The following is a 25240-nucleotide window of genomic DNA, read 5'->3' on the forward strand; positions in this document are numbered from 1 at the left end:
ACTTGACGAACTGAGTTGTTTGAAAGGTGGCATCCTATGACCGTGCCACGTTGAAAGTCAGTACGGGCCATTCTACTGCCAATGTTTGTCTGTGGAGATTGCATGGTTGTGTACTCAATTTTATACACATGCCAGCAAAGGGTGTGGCTGAAATAGCCGAATTCACTCATTTGAAGGCGTGTCCACATACCTTTGGTCATGTAGTGTAGTTACTAGAACTAACGCTTTAGCAATCCCGCTACAATCATGGCATACAGTGTACAGTCAGCAGCAAACAGTTTAGCAGTTACACCGGAGGGCCCCACAATGGCAATAAATTAATAAGACCAAAAGCTTACCTTGACTTGGAAGAGTTCCAGTGTTGGATAGCTATAGCCAGCTAGCTAACATTGGCTTCCTCCTTATTTGAGCCGGGTGTTTGAGTAGGCTAACCTAGCTAGCTGCATTCGACGCTAGCTAAGTACATGAAAGTATATTTACTACGAAATATAGATAGATGTCTCTCTCTCTGGCATTAACTATTTTCTATCTCTCTCTTTGATTCAACTACTTAGCACATTTTATGCTCTGCAGTGCTGGGTGGACAACATGTCAGTTCATGCTGCAAGAGCTCTGATAAATTGGAGGATGTCATAATTCATGTGTAAGTCTATGGTAGGCAGTGAGAACCATGAGCCTCCTAGGTTTTGTGTTGAAGTCAATGTACCCAGAGGAGGACAGAAGTTAGCTGTCCTCCAGCTACCCTACAGTGCTGCTGAGGCTACTGTAGACCTTCATTGCAAAACAATCTGTTTTAATCAATTGTGTAGTTACAAGAATATAATTAGTATAGTTTTATTTAAAAAGGATAACTTTTTTTTATTTTTCACTTATTGCATTTTTTTCTTGAAATTCACTGGGGAGGCTGGTCGTCCACTTCCTCCTCTGAGGATCCTCCACTCCTGCCTGACACCCATAACCTTCATGGCAGTTTGTGTCAGGTGGGCAATTTGAGATTTTAGTTGGACGGATACACTACCAAACCAGACTGTGATGCCATATCTCTCAATGACCACATGGTTGAACAGTAGCATGCTTTTCTGGTCAACTCCAAAAAGCCTGAGTTTACGTAGGAAATAGCGACGTTGTTGGACAAACCTGTGCTGTGTTGGAATAGTGGACAACCATAGGCGCGTTGTCGTTTTCTTTACATTAAGGACGAGATGGTGTTCATCACACCACTGGACAAACCTCTGGATCTCTGACCTGTACACGATAGTATCAGCATCATTATACAGCAGACCAAGAATGGCGGGATCATCTGAAAACTTGACAATATACTTATCAGGATTACTGCTGGTGCATTCATTTGTGTAAAAGGTATGAATAAGATGGGATAACTCACAGAACCCTGCGGGGCCACCAGTGCTAATGTCTCTATACTCAGCAAGTGTACCGTTAACTCTAACCTGCTGAGTTTGGCTAATCAGGAATGAGTGGTACCACCTAATGGTGTACGGCTTAACACCCATTTGCTTGAACTGACTGAGTAGGACATGTGGCTGTAGCGAGTTAAATGCTGAACTGAAATCAACAAATAACAGTCTAGCATAGGCTTAGGCTTCTCTAGGTGCTTAACAGTTAGATGTACAATGCTGGTGATTGCTTTATCAGTCCCACAACTTTTCTTATCGGAAAATGAATCCCTGGTACCACTGGCAGACTGCTGGTCTTCTATGCCTCCACCCTCCAGCATTTTTCCTACATGCTACACTTCAATGGACATTTTAGTCCCGCAAGAAGAGTAATTCATGGATTATTTCTGGAGGAATGGCAAATTATATATTTTTTTAGACAAACGTTTATGGTGACAGATAAGGTTTGTCCATTTGATCTTCCAGTAATAGGCCTACAGTGCCAAACCCAGTGCCCACCCCCACCCAACACTGTACTATATCTGAGTTAGGTGATGAGTGCAATGAGGCCCAGGTTGGAGTTGAATGATAGTTAAAGGGCAATTGAATGTCAACTGAATCAGTCAAATATTTCATGAAGAGGAGGACACATTTGATGACAAAGAAAAGAAAGTGCCCCCGTTTTGTTTCGCTCAGTAGAGCCGCACCTCCCATCGTTAAATAGTTACCGTGCTGTGGTCTCCTGGGAAATTAAAATCATATTGGGCACAGTTTCCCTATGACTTGGAGACTCTCTGGGGAGGAGACTTTTTACATTTTCTAATAAAGGAGACTTCAAATGACTGAACAGGGGACTTGTCTTTAATTAAACTGGGAATTTGGACGGGTCAAGCTCTCATATCTATCTGTTTATGTTCTTTGTTAGAACTCCTAAAGCATGTTCAGACTTTTAGGGTCACCACTTTGGGGACTGGTCACCCCCCATGGGTTGCGCAATAAGTGATTTGTGTGTTGCAATAACTTCAGGTGATAAGATGAAGAAAGATGATACAGTAAAAAATAAAGCATACCAAGGTTCGGACAAATATTTGAGGGGGGGGGCACATTGTCCTTTCTCTTTGATATCTTGCATCACAAAGGATTCCCAGCTAATTTAATATTTTGGTCCGTGGGACATCGACGTCGGACTTCATCATCTCATTTCACAGGTACCTCTTCATTCTTAGGCAAAGTTTAAACATTTGGAGCAGAAGTTAGACAATGTAGCACAAAAAGTGGGAAAACATTCAGGGTAATACTTGAATGATAGTGGGATGAAAGTGTGTGTGGAATAATTACATACTGTATAATCAGGTACTCATAATTATCCTCTTGATGTCTACAGTATGTTTGCTGTGAAGCATGCGTTCAGGGTTGATTTTAGGGTCACGAAGGACCAACACAAACATCAGCCATACACAGTGGGTATGTCCTATATCGCCTGTAACGACAGAACATCGGCCCTCATTTTATCTTCATTTCCTGACGATTCTACACGTTGGTTGACACCCAACAGGTGATCTACTGCACATGGCCGACGTGCTCTGTCTCATGTTGATTCATTGATTTATTAAGCATTTTGACCTCTAAATAATGAATGTCTGCCTTTACCCTACGCTAAGCATTAATATTACTTTATTAACCTGACACCTGTTAATCAGCCATTACACAACACTTATTCTCATTTAATAGAGGAAATAAGGCAACATTCAAAAACGTGCCTTGAAGTGCAGCAAATCGGTTGAATGTACGGTAGCCATTTTGAAAATCGGTTCCTATATCTGCATTGTGAAGTTGTGGCTCTTTTTTCCTTGAATTATAATAGTTGTTTTTTATGCTTGATCACACACAATTAAGATACACTACGTGTAGCTCATACTGCTTTCCAGTAAATAGAGCGCCTGGGGAAAAAGTGTGAGTTAACAACTGGTCATTGACAGCTCTTCCGCTTGTTTGTCCATCCCTTGCTTTGTTGTCCCCGACGATGGGGACCGTGGATCTGCCTCCGTCAGTTAGTACGTTTTTTTGTTAGTCACACGATATCTTAAACAGCACTGGCCTGATTTTGACGAAACTTGGGTGAATGATGCGTCTGGGAGACGGCATGTTTACCCTTGTTTTAACAAGACCAAAGGAGGAAGCCGGAGTGTTTCACTGAGCAGAGGGCCATGGTTGCTTACGTAATCCATTACCATTGCATTTCTAAGGGTCTTTCTTAACACCAGGCACCCTTCAAACCTCAATATCAGATGTCTGCTATTCAGACAAGTTCAGCGGAAGACTTTCCATCCTCGTATGAAGCCTTGCTGGGCATCAAGGCGTCAAGGCCAACATAAGTCATTTGTCTTTGTTCAGGCTCCTTCATTCCATCTTTTAAAATGATCTTGAAAAAAACAAACACTGTAAATGAGTGATTGTAGATTTCCTCAGACTAAAGGAAAGTGTTTGGGACATTTTCGAGGTGGCTGACAGGACCCAAATTGGTCATATAGTAGGTCAATGTTAGCAACAACAAAAATGTTTGACTTGGCTTTTCCACCTATGGTGACTAGCAATGTGATTATAGTAAAGGGAAGAGAGGGAGGGAGAGGGAGAAAGTCAAATGTGACATGAACCCTCTTAATGGGATACTTTGGGATTTTGGCAATGAGGCCCTTTATCTACTTCCCCAGAGTCAGATGAACTTGTGGATACCATTTGTATGTCTCTGTGTCCAGTACGAAGGAAGGTAGAGGTAGCAACACATACCCATAGACTTTCAATCATTGCACTAACGCTAGTTAGCAATTGCGCTAGTGTTATTTAGTAACGTCCTTCTCGCCTTGGTGTCTATTATAGGAAAATAAATAGCAGGGATTTAGACTACTCGCATTTCCTAGGGAATTCATGTAACTTCAACAGTCTGAATCCACAGGACGTAGTCTAAGTCAGAGGTTAACCGCTTACAAATGGATTTGTCAATGACATTATACTGTAAATAACACAAAATCATTGAAATTTTTGTTTTGAATGCTTATTCTGACAAGGCTATTTTGTTTTATTCCCTGTATGGGATTTGATAGCATCTCCACTGCTCACCAAAAATGTTCTACCCTAATATCCAGTTTAAAATGGATTTGACAGAAAATGTTACACCCATTTACCTTGAGGGAACTAAAAAACTGTAAAAAGAATTGTTGCTTATATGCAGGGTCTCACTGCTTATGTGTTTGTATCATCATCATTGATCATCATCTCTGGTGTTGGTACAACACAGTGGATCCTTTTCACTCAGAAGTAATTTCCCCTCACTTGACCCGTGCACTGGCATCAGTTTGACCTCCAACTCATCTTCCCCCAAGAGCAGAACAACATCAGCGCTAGCTCTGAGTTTGGCTGTAAATAAAAGCAAATGTGTGTCATCATTGCTCAACACCAGCGAGATCAAATCCACATTGACAGTTAGCGCTGTAACTGCAGGAGCCCTTCTAATATGTGTAGACCTGTGTATACCAAACGAGTCCTTCACCTGACATTAGTAGTCTACTCACCTCACAACATTCATACCAGTATGGGGTTGCCATTATAACAAAATATACAGAGTTCACACATATTTACCTTACTAATCCTCTCAGAGAAGTCTGGCACAGAAAACCAAACAGCATTGGTTATATTTAAGTCCAACAGCTTTGGGGTGAGCTTTCTGAGACTTGACATGTAAGAAGTAGTATCCTTTCTCCCAGAATGTTAGCCACCTTGGGGTGTTATTGACTGACCACAGACTTACCCTTGATGGGAGCATTTTGCGAGCATCACAGGCCTCTTGGAGAATATCCTTGTGTCTCATGACCCAATTTGGCAGCTCAAGAGTCCACATGCCAAACATCTGTGAGGATGGCACCCGGCGCTGCTGCTAATAGCCCATCATATATCTGGACCTGGTTGGATTGGACAGCTCCTCCACCACTCTTTGATATGTTGACCATAGAGTTGGATAGAGAGCATGTCTTTGCATCTTTCGCTTTATGGCTTAACCCAGAGGAAGTCCCACCCAGCTGTCTACTTCAAAATGGTGAAAGTAATCAATGGCGCTGGTAATGCTAAAAGAGGAACCCAATCCCAAATGGACCCCTAGACCTTTCGCCCTATGCACTTGTGGAGATCTGAGAGGATTTGACCGGTGCAATCAATATGGTAATAGCTCCAACTTGTCCTCTGATAGGTTGAAGTTCCACCATATTGCTTATACCAATCAAATCCTCTTAGGGTCTAGGGGTCCATTTGGGATTGGGCTTTGTGGAAAGTGCACCCTCCATCTAACTCTATGGTGTTCACAAAGGTCACAGTGGTGGCTAGCACTAGATCCCCACAATCATGCTAACCAAAGAAAGTAATTCAAGTGTGCAAAATGTGTCATCCACTAACTTTCACACGTTCTAAGAACAAGTGTATAGGCCCGAGTAAAGATGCTGCTCGGAGGCACAGTCTGCTGACTCACAGACCATGTACCACACTGGTCCCCAGGATCATCAATATTACAAGGTAAACATTGTTTCCTTGTTCGTGTTAAGCCCACCAAAACAAGAGGTTTGGGTAAGCCTGATAAGTTGCGCTTATTGCACCACCTTGTGAATAAAGGGAGTGTTGCATGTCTCATTTGGAATATCATACCATGGGCTATGGTGATCTATAAGTATTATATGTATAACTTATTTAACAACATTTGTAATAGATGTGTAATAATGCTGGGTGAGGGCATTTTCCCAAATGACCATAATCCTTACGTTTATAGTTAATGTGTTCAGTCTAGGTCTAGACTCTAAAAGGACCATTGACAGGTAAACGGAAAAAACACTAAACCAATGAACACCATATATTTTATACTGATGAGTTATGTGGTGGTAATTTGATAGTTGCTGTTCTTCCAACATGGAATTGTCAGTCTTAACAAATATTGTTTCCCCAGACTTCCTTCCCAGAGAAATTAAAACAACCGCGACAGTGTCTCACACCTGATGAATACCAAATAAAACGTTTGCCAGGCAAAAAAGTGGAGCCCGGCTAAGCCGGTGACGGCGACGGGAGTAGCTTTCTAGCGTTGGCACCAGGGAGTCTGGAGGAGAGAGAGGTGGAAGATTGAGAGCTGGGGAAATGAAGGTCTATGTTAACGAAAGAGGTGCCTTAATTAAAATAGAAAAATCTAAACGGCAGCAAGAAAACAAAGTCGACAGTTAGACAAATGCCTCAGGCAGGGCTGTTTCTGCTCACTATGCCCAGGGCCGATTTCTCCTCTCCCCTTCAAGCTCTATCAAATATTACCAAACAGAATCACTGATAAGAACAAAGAGCAAATTGACCCAAAGGGAATAGCCTGGCACGTATTTGATAAACGTGGATTCTATAAATTGGTGAGGACCCTTGTGACCTACGATAACATGCAGTCAGCAGTGCTGTTGTACTAATCTTCCCCAGTCCTTTCATCCACTCTATGATCCTGACCATTCAAGTGGAAAAAAGAGCCAGAGATTGTAGCTATAATGCCATGGGCAAGAAAAGGCACATAAGTCAACTGTCACAAATGGTTAGTGTAGTTTAGACACATGATGCATAATCCAGTAAACAAATGTGCTAATTTGAATACAGATCTGAAAGAATGATATGACTACAGAAGTACATATAAATGAAGCACATACTGCATCAAATGTTTCCCAATGATACATGTATAGAAGCCTTTGGGTGTTTTAAAAATGGGAAGATTTAATCATTTGATTTATAGAGGAGATCAGGGGGCATAGTTTCGGTGGCCAATCAGTTGTTTCAGTCCTCCAAGACATTTACCAAAGCTTTACAAGCAAGGGAGGACTCATTTCCATTACCGGCAAAGACTGCTTAGAGAATTGTATGCCTCTGGTGATAGAAATTAATAGATCTCCGTTATATTAGTGGTATCTAATCACATTTCCAAATGGCTCATTTGTGTGCCCGTGTATACGCTGTTGGATGTTGGCACACTCTGTCAACACTGTCAAGGTAGATTTCCCCCCCATCTGTCTGAGCTGTTGCTTGCGTCCAAAATGACCTCCTGTTCCCTACATAGTGCACTACTTTTGATCAGAGCATTATGGTGCCATTTGGGACGCAAGCTTTGTCAAGTGCTCATGTGCTGCTCCATTAGCCTGTTATAATCCAACATGAGGAGAGGGAGAAGGGCTATACAGCCTGCTAGTTCCTGATGAAGTTGTGGATACCATTTTAATGTCTCCGCGTGCAGTTTGACGGAAGTTGCTAACTAGCGCTAGTGCAGTTGCTAACTAGGGTTAGCTAACTGAAGTCTGGGTATCTGCTAACATGCTAGCAGATACCCGTAGACTTCCAGTCATTGCTCTAAACGCTAGTTAGCATTGGCTCGCAAAACTACCTCTAAATTCGTTCATACTGGACAGAGAGACATAAAAAGGGTATCCACAAGTTCATCTGACTCTGGGGAAGTAGGTAAAGGGCCAAATATTACTAAAATCCTGAAGTAGCCCTTTGACAATATGTGTATTCTAAGGAGTATAGTGCATTTTTTCCCCCTTCATTCCTATTTCTGGGATTGAGTGAGGGAGATAAGAAGAAACATAAAAGTCCCAGAATTGTTGTTGTTGTTGAACGATACAGTAATTGATATTTCAGTACATATATATATTTGTAATTACCCACCTCCAACCCCCCCCCAATATACTGTATATTTACCAGGATATTGATGATAAACCAAACTGTGAAAAGAAAATATAAAGAAACGTTTGAAAATATAGATGGTTCTTCCTCTTGGTTCTCTTCAACAGTGATTATAGACTCGATAGTTTAATAAAGGATAATCTCACCGCTGTGGCGTCTGTCCTTAAACTACATCATTTACTACAAATATCCAATTAAAATAATGATTTATAATACCGTCATAATCCACTCTGATTTTAAAGTGGTGCAAACAAGTCCTTGATGACAAGCCTTACTTACTGCGGTGTATGCGAGAGGGATAGGCCACCACTCAAGAGATGCTGCCAGTCAGTTGTTTAAGGAAGTTAGGAATTGATATACAATAAATGTAATGTGTTTGATAGTGTGCCAAAGTGTGCCCTAGACACCGAGTTGAGTGGCTTACCCCTGAGACAGGAGCTAATGGTGCAGAACCTTGCATTGCCTCACATTCCTATCCACACTGTTTAGACTATGTTTCGATGTCTCCTCCTTTTTAACCAGTGTCTGGGTGTCTGACCCATGACAAATCTCATATGTTTCATGTTGCCTCTGATAGACTCTAATAGCATACTTTGATTCTGGATTATTTGAGAATTAAGTGATTAAACTGCAGTCTAGCAGCCACTGCACCTTAAGCAGTGAGGTAGAACCGCCTCCCTTAGTTCCTTAATTCCTCTGGCACCTAGCTACTGTATGTGCTATTCAGGCAGTTGTGAGATTTCATAGATAGTCCTTACTTAATCATCCCTGCCTTGCAATTTAACACAAAAGCTACCAACCAAGACATGTCTCCAAATAGGGTTGCAAAATTCCACAAACTTTCCCAAAATTCCCAGGTTACGCAGAAATCCTGGTTGGAGGATTCCAGATTTCCTGCTTATTCCCTCCTGATTCCGTGAATCTTCCGAGTGGGATTTCTGGAAAACCTGGGAAAGTTTTGGGAGGTTACCAGTGTTTTGCCACCCTGTTTGCAACTTAACACGAGAGCAACCAACCAAAAGACAAGATATGTATCCAAGGGTTGTGCAGCACTCATGTAAATATTCCATAAATGTATGCCACTGTGTGATCCCTAGCACTTTGCCAGAGGTCTGTAATGAAGCCATTAAACGAGAAAACGTTCTGTCTCACCCTTAAACCTGCGTGAGCTGCCTTTAATGGGACTCAACTGCCAATCAGCCATGCAGCATGTTCCACTACCCTCTGAAATTAATTCCAATCCTCCTCCTCATCCACACACGAAAAGAAGCCGCTGACACACGGCCACATGCTAAGAAATGGATGTCCTCTGGAGATGCGCGCAAGCGATTGTTTTTGGGTTATTTAAAAGGAAAGTGCCCGGGACTGTCATAAAGCAAGTGGTGAGCCTCTTAATGTATTTAAAATTGAGAGACAAGGGGAGAAAGAAAGCAATTTAAGGATAAAACAATGCCAAAACACTGTTAATGGCCTGACATTAAGCCCAATTAAGTTGGGTGCTAGAACAGGATAGATTTATGCAAATGAGACGTAGCTAGGCATCTTTCCAAAGCAAAGATACTGCAACGGACTTGGGTTGCATTTTAATGTGGACAACATGTAACTATCCAGCTGTTCATGCGGGTGTTGCCCTATGAATTTGTATCCTTTTTTACTTTCTAACCTATGTCCCTCCGCAGAGGGTGAGAATGTCAAATGAACCAACGACCGGGATAAGGTTCCCTTGTTTATTAAGAAAATAGATCATGTCACATCATGCATAGCACAGCAGCAGCTGCATAGGTCTGTGTCCAGCACCTTCTGGTTTACATGGTGCAGTGTGTCACTTACATCGGTTCACATACTTGTCTATGATTGGCTTACAGGGTTGTCTGTTAATAGATATGGCTAATACCTTGACACCTCCTCCTTGAAGATAATGACCCTTTTCCTGCTTTGTCAAGCATACTATGCAATCTGTAATGTCAACATTGAGGTATCACTTCAACTCGAACTTCAAGTTGCTTATAGTGACTTCCAAAATAAGCAAGTCTATCAGCATTAGACATCTTTTCTATTCGTTTAACCGACCTCTCCGTACTCTGCTGATCATTCGTTTAACACAACTTGAACAACTGTAACACAATAAACATTCTTGTACGTTGTTTGTTGGCATTGCCTGCTTGTAGCTCCACAATTTTTCAGACTATTATTCAGACTGTTAAACAGTCCCCACTAGCCAACCTCCGCCCTGTACCCTGCCCTGAACCTTAGTCACTGTTACTAGCTGGCTACCACCCGGTACTCTAGCCTGCACCTTAGAGGCTGCTTTTCCCTATGTACATAAAGTAATTGAACACTGGTCCCTTTGATAATGTTTACATACTGTTTTACCCACTTTGTATATATATGCTGTATTCTAGTCATGACATATCCCATATAACTACTGCTGTACACACCTTTTCTATATATATGCTGTCCATACTGTCTATACACACCATTATATACAGTACCAGTCAAACGTTTGGAAACACCTACTCATTCCAGGGTTTTTCTTTATATTTTACTATTTTCTACATTGTAGAATAATAGTGAAGACATCAAAACTATGAAATAACACATATGGAATCATGTAGTAACCAAAAAATTGTTAACAGGAAAACAACCCTAAGCACACAGCCAAGACAACGCAGGAGTGGCTTCGAGACAAGTCTCTGAATGTCCTTGAGTGGCCCAGCCAGAGCACAAACTTGAACCCGATCGAACATCTCTGGAAAGACCTGAAAATAGCTGTGCAGCGACACTCCCATCCAACCTGACAGAGCATGAGAGGATCTGCAGAGAAGAATGGGAGAAACTCTCCAAATACAAGTGTGCCAAGCTTGTAGCATCAAACCCAAGAAGATTCGAGGCTGTAATCACTACCAAAATGTGCTTCAACAAAGTACTGAGTAAAGGGTCTACTTAAGTAAATGTAATATTTAAGTTGTTTGTTTGTTATAAATTAGCAAAAATGTCTAAAACTTTTTTTGCTTTGACATTATGGGATTAGATTAATGTGTGTAGATTGATGAGAAAAAAATATATTTAATCAATTTTACAATAAGGCGTAAGAAAAATGTATGTGGAAAAAGTTAAGGGGTCTGAATACTTTCCGAAGGCACTGTACATAAGGCAGCAGTCTCTAAGGTGCAGGCTAGAGTACCGGGTGGTAGACGGCTAGTAACTGTGACTAAAGTTCAAGGCAGGGTACTGCGCGGAGGCCGGCTAGTGCTTTAAGATGTCCTGAAATAGAAGCTGTTTTTCAGTCTCTAGCTTTGATGCACATGTACAGTCTTCGCCTTCTAGATGGGTGAACAGGCCGTGGCTCAGGTGGCTGAGGTCCTTAATGATCTTTTTGGCCAATATGTGACACCTGGTGCTGTAGATGTCCTGGAGGCTAGGCAGTGTGCCCCCAGTGAAGCGTTGGGCTGACCGCACCACCCTCTCTTGCGAACCTAGCTCAGGGCTAGCTAGTCTCTGTTCCATTTCTTGGGAACCCGACACAGGCAGTGCTTGAAGATGCCGCCGATTTGTCCTCTTCTCTCCCACAACCGGAGTCCTCAGAAGGTAAGAACGTTGGGTCACATTCTCTCTCACTACCAAAGCTGGGCCTTTCCATATCTTTTCCCCCTTCCAGCTCGACCAGTACCGGATTCCCCGGTCTCAAAGTGGGTAGGTCTCGTACTCCGTGACGTCTGTTAGAGTAGAAAGCATGTTGTTTTGCTGCCGCATCTCATTGCCTGATAACAGCTCAGTTTTGCCATTTCGGATTTCAGTTATTTTCCAGTGTAGGTAGTGTTGTGCGGATTTTCCGTCCCATCAGCAGCTCTGCCGGGCTCGCACCTGTAGATGTAGCTGGTGTCGCTCTGTAGCTCATGAGAGCCAACAGTGGGTCATATTGCTGTAAGATCTGTTTTGCTGTCTGGACCACAAGTTCAGCATGTTCATTCCAATGCAGCTTGTGAGGTTGTGCTCAAAGTTTTACTGTTTAATAAACTATCCAGGCTTCACTGGTTTACAGGGTCCATTATCACTGACTATTTGGGTCGGAACCTCGAACCTGCCGAATGTCACTTTCAGTTTAGCTATAACCTGCCCTGTTGTTGTAGTAGGCAGATGTCGTATCTCTAAGTAGCGTGAATAATAGTCTGACACTACGAGGTAGTTTTGACCTTTATACTCACACAAATCTGTGCCTATACGCTGCCTGGTCGCTCTGGGAGTGGGGTCGGACTGAGTGTCTCTTTCTGCTGTGTTTTGCGTGTCTCACAACAAAACGTGCATGACAGTACTCTGCTTTTGAAATCCGATGATAAACCTGGCCACCACACTGACGTTCTTGCTCTTTCTCTTCATTTAGTCCCTCATGCCTATCATGAATAGAATCTAGTAGTCTCATTGCATTAGTTATGACTGAGAAAGCATCTTTCATAGGATAATAGTCTAACACTGTTGCTGGTATACTTGTAGAATGTTCTGGACAGCCTTGATTTATTAGTCTCTGTACAGGGTAGGCTGTCAATCCCAGTGTTTTGTCGTGACCAGTGACACAGTGGGCTGCGTGATAGTGTCTGCCACTACCAATGTTTTACCGGGCGCATATTCTGCTGTTGCCCCGAATTGCATCAATCTCAGTAAAAGTTTCTGACATCTTATCGGCACTGCATCTAAGTCTTTGCTATCTATCAATGGAATTAGGGGTTTACGGCCTGTTATTAGACTGAATGTGTCAATGCCAACTTTTGGAAATGTTCACATGCCCAAACTCCAAACAGTGTGCAACAGGTTTCCAGCTGTCCCCATTGAGCTGTAGCATTACTCCGCCTACTCTATAACTGCTCGCATCAGCTGACACCGCAGTCAACCTCCAACTGTCCACAGGTCTGGAATTTATTTCCCCATGTATTTTATCATGCCCAGGACTCTTTTCAGCTCCTGCTCATGTTGGTGGGTCGATCGGAGATGGCTCATACCTTTTCTGGATCTGTCCGGATCCCATTCTTGTTAACGATGTGTCCCAGGAAGTGTAGCTCACTTTTCCTAAACACGCACTTGTCCTTGTTCAACTTCAAACCAGTCTGTTCGATGAATTCCAGGACGAGCTTCAGTCGCTCATCATGCTCTGTCATGCTACTTCCATAAACAATGACATTGTCCATTTACACTGAAACGCCCTCCAGCCCTACAGAATCAATAGTTCAGTCATTGTGCATTGGATTGTCTCTGGTGCTATACTAATTCCAACAGGGAGACGTTTAAAACCGTATCGTCTGAATGGCGTTAGGAACGTCGTCAGAAGGCTACTCTCGCTGTGTAATGGTATTTGCCAAAAACCACTTGCTGCGTGGTTTTCATGAGAACACAGTGGCACCTGTTGGTTTGGCTAGTGTTTCCTCAGTAGTAGGAAATATGAATCGCTCTCTTTTCACATTCTCATTAAGTTTCTGCAGACCAATGTATACTTCACCGTTCGGTTTCATCACTGTCACCATTGGTGCGAACAAGTCTGTGGGTTGTGTCACTTTCTCAATTATGTTGTTTTCTTCCATTATTTTCTGTATCAACGGCACCTAGGTAGTATGCATTCTCACTCTCGTAATCGTTTGTAACGTCCCAGTGGCTCCCAGTGTCCCTTGTTGTTGCATCTCCTGCACATCGAAACTGCCATTGGGCATCTAGATGCCACCTTGTGCTGAGCTTTACCACATTTTACGCATCTGCTGCTTGTGTGCTTTGACTAGGCATTCTCTCTCCTATTGCCTCTGTCGTGTCTCTTTCTTTACAGAAGTGTGTCATTCCTCCGTGCCGAACGTCGGTGGAATACCTCCTGCACGCTGTATGTTCCCTGATGTGTTCATTTCTCTGCTCACCGAAGTCACAGTTCTTTGTGAAATTGTAGAGTGCTCTGATGAACATTTCAGCTTTTCCCCCAGTTTCTGGACTCGCTAGTAGAAGCATGCCTTCTCATGGATGACATTTTTCTTAGCCACTAAGTTCTCTTCAAACCTAGCTGGCATTTATATTGCAGTCCTCCTTTTCATTTTCGTCAAATGTGAATGTCTTCAAAATATTTTTGGCCTCTGGGCGCATAGAGTACATGAGTCTGCTCACTTAAATGTCACTGTTTTCTTCACTTAGCTTGGTAGATATTCTGTAACACGTGAAATTGCTGGCGCCACGTGGGCCAAAAACTGCTGGACGCTCAAAGTCAACTTTTTATAGCAGGTTAAACTCCGGATTCTGTTATTTTGTCCAGCTTCTTCCCCTTTTACCGTACTGCTTCTGACAGCATGTCAAATGAACCAACGACCTGGATAAGGTTCACTTGTTCATTGAGAAAATAGACATGTCACATCATGTATAGCGTAGCAGCAGCTGCATAGGTCAGTAATTCAGCACCTTCTGGATTACACGTGCAGTATGTCCCTTACATCTGTTTATGTACTTGTCTATGATTGGCTTACAGCAGGCAAACTCAACTGGCGGACCGTGGTGTGGGTCCGGACCCAGAGACGGGTCAATACGGACTGGACAACATTGCATTTTGTTATATAAAAGTAAATAAAAAATTTTTTGACAGCTTTTAAAAATCAACCCGGCCTCTCTAACTCACAACCCCGTCTAATCCAATCGCATGGTTAAATGCAAATACAAGAGGCCGCGTCTTACCCAATAACTTCAATGCAAATATCCTCTGCAGAAACTTGGGATAAGCAGGCAGAAAGAAACAGAAAGATTTGACCGCGGTTCAACTGTTAATGCCACAGATAGCAGGAGCTTAGTTACCTGTATCTTTTTTAATAAATAATAAAATAGTTGACGCTGAAAACTGTATATTCAAAGATGAGTGGACGGAAAAGTATATACTAACTCTCACCGCAACTAGCACAAAACCAATGTGCCTGATATGCAGCGAGTCCGTAGCCCTCGTGAAAAGTGCCAATGTTAAGCGCGATTATGACCCCAAGAAATTTGGATGAGACGTATCCACTGAACACGAAGGTGAGAACAAACCAGATTAATCAACTCAAATCCCAATATGAGAGGCCCACCAAAGTCCTTGTCAATTGCCTGACAGACCAACAACATGCAATGGAGTGTTCACTGAGGAATATCTTGGGTTTTGGGAACCCCCCCCCCAAAAAAATATCTAATGCTGAGATGGTTAAAGAAGGCATGTGTGAAGTTGCTGACACTCTGCTTGAAGGTTAACAAAAACATGAGCTCAGGGAAAATATCAAACAGAGCTCACTGTCAGATTCCACAGCAATGAGGGGAACTGAAATATTAGCTGAAGATATAATAACTTCACAACTTGATGAGGCCATTCAGAATTCACCATGCATTTCATTAGCTGTGGATGAATCAACAGATAACACTAATAATGCCCAGCTTCTGGTGTTTCTCATATTTTATAATGAAACAATGAAGGAATTCTGTGGGGAGCTGTTGGGCTTAACAAATCTAGAAGCACACACACACACGGGGAGAGGATATCCCATGAGGCCATCAAAGGGATGCTGACAAAAAGCAGGATAGATCTGAAGTCTGTGGTCTCCATCATCACAGATGGAGTTCCAGCCATGATAAGAAGAGGGAGGGGACTGGTTGCACATTTGAAAGAGGACCACCCTGACCTGACATCATACCACTGCATCATCCATCAATCTGTTCTGTGTGCCAGTCTGGGAAAAGAGTATCCTGAGGTCATGACAACGATAATGAAACTTATCAATTTTTTTGAGAGCAACATCATCCCTACAACACCGCCTTCTACAAGGCTTTCTGACAGAGGTCAACGCCAATTTTGCTGACTTACTACTGCACAACAATGTAAGATTTCTCAGCAAAGGCAGGGTTTTGGAACACTTTTGGGCCATTCAGGAAGAAATCAAAGCTTTCTTATCAGAGCAAAAGAGTGACAAGGCAACTCAGTTTTTGGAGTTTTTGGAAGATAAGGAGAAGATGGGAACAGTTGCATTTTTGACAGACATTACAACACACCTTAATTAACTGAATGTTAAACTGCAGGGATGGCACAACACAGTGTGTGATATGATAACAGCAGTCCCGGGTTTTCCAGAAGAAATTGGAGCTTTTCAAGAATGATCTCCAGGGAGAACTTGTCCACATCCCCAATCTTCTGGTGCAAATGCAGGGAGACAAAGATGTTCCCAAACCATGTTGATTTCATCCAGAAGCTGATGGAAAACTTCAAGGCTCGCTTTGATGACTTCACGGTTGGAAGAGAACTGCTGCTGCTCATCCAGAACCCCTTCTTGGTCACAAATGTGACAAAGTTGTCAGAAGAAGCAAAACAGATCTTCAGATGGGTAGATGTTGCCTCACTGCAAATGGAGTTGATTGAGCTGCAAAAAAATGTGTCTTTGAAGGAGCAGACTGGTGACTGTGACCCTGTTACTTTCTGGGGAAAGATGGTGCCTGCAGCTGATGTCCCTGTTCTCAAGAAACTGGCACTATACATCCTGACCATGTTTGGCTCCGCATACAGCTGTGAATCAGCTTTCTCCACAATTAACTTTATTTAAAACAAATTCCGCTCCAGGTTCACCAATGAACAACGGCACCAGTGTCTCAGAGTTGCTCTCACACCATTTGTGCCAAAGGAGACAGAGACAGAAAGTGTAATTTCTCTCATTGATGCAAGGCCCAGAGTGACTTCTACATTAAGTTTGCACGGCCCATAGAGACATTCAAATTGTTATTTGTGTTAAACTCTCCTTTGTTCTCCAGAAAACATGCATTTTATTTTATTTAAACGTGTTTGTTTTTTATTCAAAGACCATCTACGATTGGTTCACAGTACACTTTTTTGGATAGACAATTATGCCACGTTTTCAATTATCACTTTTGGTCTTCAGCAAAGTTGATGCAATGATGCACATGTTTACATTCTGAAGAAAAAAAGTTGTAATTAATTCAAATGTGTCTTGTCTGATTGAATGTTTTTAATGTACATTTTATATAACAACATGTTTCCTAAGTCGTAGACGACTGTGTTTGTTCCTACGCTGTACCACAACGCTGATAAAGGACGATATCCATCCGGACCTTTGCCACCTAGGAAATTTGTGTCACTGGACATCTGGCTTACAGGGTTATCTGTTAAATATAACCAATACCTTGACAGAGAACATTGTAGAAGTTTTGTCATGAATGTACCTATCTATTACATTCATTAAAAGTTACCAAGAACACTAGTCCACAGCATGGTTTACCTTAAAGGTGTATAGCTATAGATGCCTTTGAGGGATTCTTTTAGAACTCCCTCAGTGTGATTTGAGGATACTTTGTTCCTCCTTGGAATTGACAAAGTCAGAGCTGTTACTTTGCTAAATTTGGTGCGAGATGTAACACGGAGAAAATGCACCATCAATCACACAGACTCCTGGAGCGACGAGAGAGAGGCTCTAAAGCTGAGAAATGAATCAGTGGAGGCTCTGCCAGCAACGATTTCCAGGCTGAGATGATGGGAAAACTTCCCCTGCTCTCTGGGGACATCATTTGTGAACACCCCGGCATTCTCAAAACAGCCAAAGTTTTAGAGCAGAACTCGGGGACTCTCTGTAAGAGAGTATTCTTACTTTTTTTTCTTTTTTTTACATTTCTAAACTTGAATCCCTCTGTAGCCTGCTGGATCAGATTGAGTGCAGCGGTGGAGGCTTAAGTATGTCAATGAAGCAGGCTAAATCAATGATAGGTACAGCTTACCTTCTCTGCTTGCTCTGTGCCAGCCTTCCACAGATTAAACCAATTTACACTAACAGCACGTCAGTCAAAGAGGGCGGCTTGCACACCATTGTTCTCTTCATACACTATTGATTTAGCCACAATTATACTGTATGCCTTTGAATCATTTGACAACATTGTTTTGTTCCTACATACTAGGCTACATATTCTATATGTGTACCCATTTACTGAACGATCATACAGTAGATTTGAAATTTTTTTCTGTCAAAGGAACCGTATGGTAGGTGTGTATGGTCCCCCCCCCCCCCCCCCCTTAAAAGATTTAGATGCACTATTGTAAAGTGGTTGTTCCACTGGATATCATAAGGTGAATGCACCAATTTGTAAGTCGCTCTGGATAAGAGCGTCTGCTAAATGACTTAAATGTAATGTAAATGTGTGTACTATGTTTTAGTAAACATCCCAGTTTGGTAATACAGTTGAAGTCGGAAGTTTACATACACCTTATCCAAATACATTTAATCTCAGTTTTTCATAATTCCTGACATTTAATCCTAGTAAAAGTTCCCTGTTTTAGGTCAGTTAGGATCCCCACTTTATTTTAAGAATGTGAAATGTCAGAATAGTAGTACAGAGAATGATTTATTTCAGCGTGTATTTCTTTCATCACATTCCCAGTGGGGCAGAAGTTTACATACACTCAATTAGTATTTGGTAGCATTGCCTTTAAATTGTTTAACTTGGTCAAACGTTTCGGGTAGCCTTCCACAAGCTTCCCACAATAAATTGGGTGAATTTGGTCCCATTCCTCCTGACAGAGCTGGTGTAACTGAGTCAGGTTTGTAGGCCTCATTGCTCGCACACACTTTTTCAGTTCTGCCCACACATTTTCTATAGGATTGAGGTCAAGGCTTTGATGGCCACTCCAATACCTTGACTTTGTTGTCCTGAAGCCATTTTGCCACAACTTTGGAAGTATGCTTGGGGTCATTGTCCATTTGGAAAACCCATTTGCGACCAAGCTTTAACTTCCTAACTGATGTCTTGAGATGTTGCTTCAATATATCCACATCATTTTGGCTCATGATGCCATCTATTTTGTGAAGTGCACCAGTCCCTCCTGCAGCAAAGCACCCCCACAACATGATGCTGCCACCCCTATGCGTCACGGTTGGGATGGTGTTCTTCGGCTTGCAAGCCTCCCCCTTTTTCGTCCAAACATAACGATGGTCATTATGGCCAAACAGTTCTATTTTTGTTTCATCAGACCAGAGGACATTTCTCCAAAAAGTACAATCTTTGTCCCCATGTGCAGTTGCAAACCGTAGTCTGGCTTTTTATGGCAGTTTTGGAGCAGTGGCTTCTTCCTTGCTGTGCGTCCTTTCAGGTTATGTCGATATAGGACCCGTATTACTCTGGATATAGATACTTTTGTACCTGTTTCCTCCAGCATCTTCACAAGGTCATTTGCTTTTGTTCTGGGATTGATTTGCACTTTTGGCACCAAAGTATGTTGATCTCTAGGAGACAGAACGCGTCTCCTTCCTGAGCGGTATGACGGCTGCGTGGTCCCATGGTGTTTATACTTGCATATTATTGTTTGTTCAGATGAACGTGGTACCTTTCAGGCGTTTGGAAATTGCTCCCAAGGATGAACCAGACATGTGGAGATCTCCAATTATTTTTCTGAGGTCTTGGCTGATTTCTTTTGATTTTCCCATAATGTCAAGCAAAGAGGCACTGAGTTTGAAGGCCTTGAAATACATCAACAGGTACACCTCCAATTGACTCAAATGATGTCATGGCTTTAGAAGCTTCTGATAGGCTAATTGACATAATTTGAGTCAATTGGAGGTGTACCTGTTGATGTATTTCATTTTCTGGAATTTTCCAAGCTGTTTAAAGGCGCAGTCAACTTAGTGTATGTAAACTTCTGACCCACTGGAATTGTGATACAGTGATTTATAAGTGAAATAATCTGTCTGTTAACAATTGCTGGAAAAATTATTTGTGTCATGCACAAAGTAGATGTCCTAACCGACTTGCCAAAACTATAGTTTGTTAACAAGTAATTTGTGGAGTTGTTAAAAAATGAGCTATAATGACTCCAACCTAAAGTGTATGTAAACTACCGACTTCAACTGTAAGCGTCTGTATAAGCATTTCGCTGCACCCGCGATAACATCTGCAAATCTGTGTAGGCGACCAATAAACTTTGATTTGTGCTTAAAGGGGCAATCTGGGAGTCAAACAACAACAAAACTGGTCTTAATGACTGTTATGGATGGTGTACAACAGCCAGCTGCAGAGCCAGATGACAGTGTACAGGTTTTATAGCTCAACCGTGGCTTTAATTTGTGTGTAACTATCAGTGTTGTCTCATTTTTGTCCCTAATTTAGTCGTCACACCAGTCATTATAAGGCTTGTGTTTAGGGTTGCAAAATTCTGATAATTCCCAGGATTTCTGGATTTCCTGTTTATTCCCTCCTGTTCCGGGAATCTTCCATCTGCTATTTCTGGAAAACCAGGGCATTTTGAGAAAGTTACTGGAATTATGCAACTCTAAGTGGGGTGATATTGAAGTAAAAACAGGCTTGTTTTTACAGAAACATTCTGGATTTGACACCGTTGTTATTTTACTGTCAACCCCGCTGTCTCATCTGCTCATCTTGTTTGTCATGTGATTTTCTCATCTGTCATTCTTTCATTTCACAAGGTTTATGGTGTCAAGTCAAAATAATAGACATGTGTCACTTTGGCTTGTACTGTAGTGAGATGAGGCCCATAAACAAAGAAAATTCACTTCCTTAAAAGGCTGCTGTCAAGCCTTCGAATGATATTGTACATCAGTTTCAAATGCTTCTGTTTTTTTATATTTTCTTATTCACGTAGATTAAAAGGATTTTTGTGGATTTCTGTGGAATCCTGAATGGATAATTTTATCGTAGTCATACAGTAAGTATCTTAAAATATAGGTATAAGTTACAATTTGTGTTTTTGATATGTTTTTATCAGTAAAGATCAAGACTGTTGGTATATAACTCCCCTCAAAACACATCTCCTAGGTTTATTACAGACAGAGAATGTAAACCACGTAGACAATCTTGTTCATTTTCCAGGCCATATCTTCAACTTCATTACGACACCTCACGAGTATGTCTGTCATAGTAGAGATGGATATTGGCATGTTTATTGTGACATTTCTGACATGAACATATTCTCCTGTAGGTCTACACCAGATATGGAAAATGTTATACTTTCAACGGGAACAAGTCGACATCCAGGAAAACCAAGCAAGGTGGAATGGGAAATGGCCTGGAGATTATGTTGGATATTCAACAGGACGAGTATCTCCCCATCTGGAAAGAGACAAGTAAGCCATAAATCTTATGTGATGTTGCGGGATCCTGTTTCTGTTGTCATAAATCTCTGAATCATGTTTGTATGGGACCCTAGCGATACATTCTTGCAATGGCACCACCATCCTGAATAATGTTTTCGTAAAATGATTACTGGAAGGGATACATCTGTTGACAGCGCTGTTAGTCATATACTATACACACACACACACACACACACACACACACACACACACACACACACACACACACACACACACACACACACACACACACACACACACACACACACACACACACACACACACACACACACACACACACACAGGCGCACACACACATTGTCAGTGTCTCATTTTTCTCATGACTGAGATAGGCGTAGTGAAAATTAGCCCTCCCCTAGGATTGATGAATAAAAGGCTGATTGAATCCACTCTGTATGTGTGTCTTTGTACTGCCTGCGCGTGCCTCTTTTATCCCGAAAGATGAGACGTCGTTAGAGGCAGGGATCCGCGTGCAGATCCACAGCCAGGATGAGCCTCCCTACATCCACCAGCTGGGCTTCGGAGTCTCCCCGGGATTCCAGACCTTTGTTTCATGTCAGGAACAAAGGGTAGGCCCCGGCACTGCTTTCTCCCAGATTACCACCTCCTCAGTACTTTACCCACTTCTCCTCCCTGTGGCTCAGACACGGCTCTAATCAATCACTCTGTGTTTAGCTGACCTACCTGCCCCAGCCCTGGGGGAACTGCCGCTCCACCAGTGACCAGATGATCCCGGGATACGACACCTACAGCATCAGTGCCTGCCGCCTGCGCTGCGAAACTAAGGAGGTGCTCCGGGAGTGCAACTGCAGGATGGTGCACATGCCCGGTAAGTAGTCTACTGTAAACTTCACTCCCTACATGGCACAGACATCCATCCAACATCTATTCCACGTTGGTTCAACCTAATTTCATTGGAATTACGTGGAAACAACGTTGATTCAACCAGTGGGTCACTGATATTATATATTTTCCCCTGTTAACCATTTCATGTTCACACACTGTGTCAATATGTATGTCTAGGCATGACTAGAGTCCTATGTGGTATACCAATCTGCTTCTTTTAATTCCTTGATGAAAATCCCCTGTACAGACACACCTGACCTCTCTCCATTGAAAATATGGTGAAAGATTTCCTGTGCATTCCTGCTACCCTGATCATAATGACGACTCTGCTCCTCTGTGCCCCCGACTTTAATGTCACCAAATCAATCTTCCCTAATGCAAATTGGAAAGGCGACTGTTCTCAAAACATTAACTCAAAGAACATTTTGTCATCTGCGTTGCCACACATATTTCCCGCGATTAATTGTGCTCCTGATGAATTCCTATCGTTAGTTCCCCCTGCGCTGTGTTTGTCACGGTGAGAAGGTAAATCGTTGATTGGTTTTTAGACTTTCTAAATATGCCTTTGGGGTGGGGCCCCGGTGCTCCATTTCTCGATGCAATCAGAGGCGGACACCCTATCCCTGGAACTCATCTTCCCATGTCTGCGTTCGTAGATGAATGATAAGCTAGTGTTCTGTTCTCAATGAGAATTGTCCATGTTGGCAGAGATACGGGTGGTGACCATTTTGTTTTTGATTGATCAAACTCATTTCATGTTTTGTACTCCAGGAACTGCCGATATCTGCACTCCCAGTAACATCAAGTGTGTTGACAAGGCGCTTGGTAAGAAATGTTTTTATTTTCTATTATAATAGAGTAAAACGACAGTGAAATCAGTAACTCAGAATGTTGACTCACTTTATAAGGAAATATTGGGTTTCAGTGTATGGGTGGAGATAGCCTGGGTAAAGATTTCAAAATGAAATTGCCTCCATGTTGATATGTCAATTGTAGGAGAAGGAAATGCGCAAGCTGTGAGTGACACCGATGTTACCCAACTCCTTACTCAACTTCACGTTGGAGCTTTCACAATACATTGATATTCCTTCACCAAACCAACTCCATACGGTGCGGCTGACTCCCCACTGGCTGGTTCGGGTTATCTCTGTGCAGAGGTGCCTTGTCTCAAAGATATTATGACGGTCATAAAAGAGACGCTTTATTGTGTGATGAGAGATATATTAGTACAATTAGGATTTTCAAGCCTAATAAGCCAGACATTTAATTATCATCTTCTTCAAAAAGAATCCAAGCCCATTTAATGGGTGGGTGAGCTAAATCTAGATATATCTTACAAGAACTGTTCATTATTTATATCGGTTATATTCTCCACTCAAATAATCAGAATAAATTCACCCATTGTGAAAGGTAATAACTTAAAACATTATTTATATATTTGTATTGTATAGTTGATTTTTTTGTGTGCCTCAGTCCAAGAATAGATTATGTGTTGCCCCTGCATACAAATAACCTCATTATAAGAGTTATAAAATTGGAATTACTGTTATCAGGTCATAGACACTGGCCATTTTGTCCAACTGAATTTAATTTTGTCTTGAAAAGAGGGATGCTTGAGTAAGCCATGTATTGTGGTCTATGTTTATGTAGCATGTGAGTTTCTTTCTGATTGTGCAAATATTTGTTTTTATTGCTGTGAATGAGAAAATGTTCATGCATGTACAGTGCATTCGGAAAGTATTCAGACCCCTTGACTTTTTCCACATTTTGTTACATTACAGCCTTATTCTAAAATGGATTAAATTATAATTTTTTCTCATCCATCTACACATAATAACCCATAAAGACAAAGCAAACACAGGTCAAATTTTTTTGGGTGCAAATGTATTAAAAAAGAAAAACAGGGCCTCCCGGGTGGAGCAGTGGTCTAGGGCACTGCATCGCAGTGCTAGCTGCGCCACCAGAGTCTCTGGGTTCGCGCCCAGGCTCTGTCGCAGCCGGCCGCGACCGGGAGGTCCGTGGGGCGACGCACAATTGGGCTAGCGTCGTCCGGGTTAGGGAGGGTTTGGCCGGTAGGGATATCCTTGTCTCATCGCGCTCCAGCGACTCCTGTGGCGGGCCGGGCGCAGTGCGCGCTAACCAAAGGGGGCCAGGTGCACGGTGTTTCCTCCGACACATTGGTGCGGCTGGCTTCCGGGTTGGAGGCGCGCTGTGTTAAGAAGCAGTGCGGCTTGGTTGGGTTGTGCTTCGGAGGAGGCGTGGCTTTCGACCTTCGTCTCTCCCGAGCCCGTACGGGAGTTGTAGCGATGAGACAAGATAGTAATTACTAGCGATTGGATACCACGAAAATTGGGGAGAAAAGGGGATAAAAATAAAATTAAAATTAAATAAAACAGAAATACCTTATTTACATAACTATTCAGACCCTTTTGCTATGAGACTCGAAATTGAGCTCAGGTGTATCCTATTTCCAATGATCATCATCTGTGGTAATTTCAATTGATTGGACATGATTTGGAAAGGCACGAACCTGTCTATATAGGGTCCCACAGTTGACAGTAAATGTCAGAGCAAAAACCAAGACATGAGGTTGATTGAATGGTCCGTAGATCTCCGATACCGAACCTGGTGAAGGGTACCAAAAAAAAGTCCCCAAGAACACAATAGCCATTCTTACATTGAAAATGTTTGGAACCACCAAGACTCTTCCTAGAGCTGGCTGCCTGGCCAAACTAAGCAATCGGGGGAGAAGGGCCTTGGTCAGGGAGGTGACCAAGAACCTGATGGTCACTCTGACAGAGCTCCAGAGTTCCTCTGTGGAGATGGGAGAACCATCCAGAAGGACAATCATCTCTGCAGCACTCCACCATCAAGCCTTTATGGTAGAGTGGTCAGACGGAAGCCACTCCTCAGTAAAAGGCACATGACAGCCCGCTTGGAGTTTGCCAAAAGGCAATGACTCTCAGACCATGAGAAACAAGATTCTCTGGTCTGATGAAACCAAGATTGAATTCTTTGGCCTGAATGCCAAGCGTCACATAGGGAGGAAACCTGGCACCATCCCTACGGTGAAGCATGGTGGTGGCAGCATCATGCTGTGGGGATGTTTTTTAGCGGCAGGGACTG

The 25240-nt window shown here is 42.4% G+C and overlaps 1 protein-coding gene across 2 annotated transcripts in view; it reads left to right on the plus strand.

Moving 5' to 3' along the window:
* The window catches only part of asic4a (acid-sensing (proton-gated) ion channel family member 4a), a 91455-nt gene that overhangs the window by 60155 nt on the left and 6060 nt on the right, over window positions 1-25240 (plus strand). For both annotated transcript variants that reach the window (XM_039006309.1, XM_039006310.1), the window contains exons 2-5: window positions 21094-21238; window positions 21710-21837; window positions 21944-22097; window positions 22886-22939. In XM_039006309.1, coding sequence (XP_038862237.1) covers window positions 21094-21238; window positions 21710-21837; window positions 21944-22097; window positions 22886-22939 — 481 coding nt within the window. The remainder of the gene's footprint in view (window positions 1-21093; window positions 21239-21709; window positions 21838-21943; window positions 22098-22885; window positions 22940-25240) is intronic.

The sequence above is a fragment of the Salvelinus namaycush genome, chromosome 13 (genome assembly GCF_016432855.1).
Source record: "Salvelinus namaycush isolate Seneca chromosome 13, SaNama_1.0, whole genome shotgun sequence".
Lineage (NCBI taxonomy): Eukaryota > Metazoa > Chordata > Actinopteri > Salmoniformes > Salmonidae > Salvelinus > Salvelinus namaycush.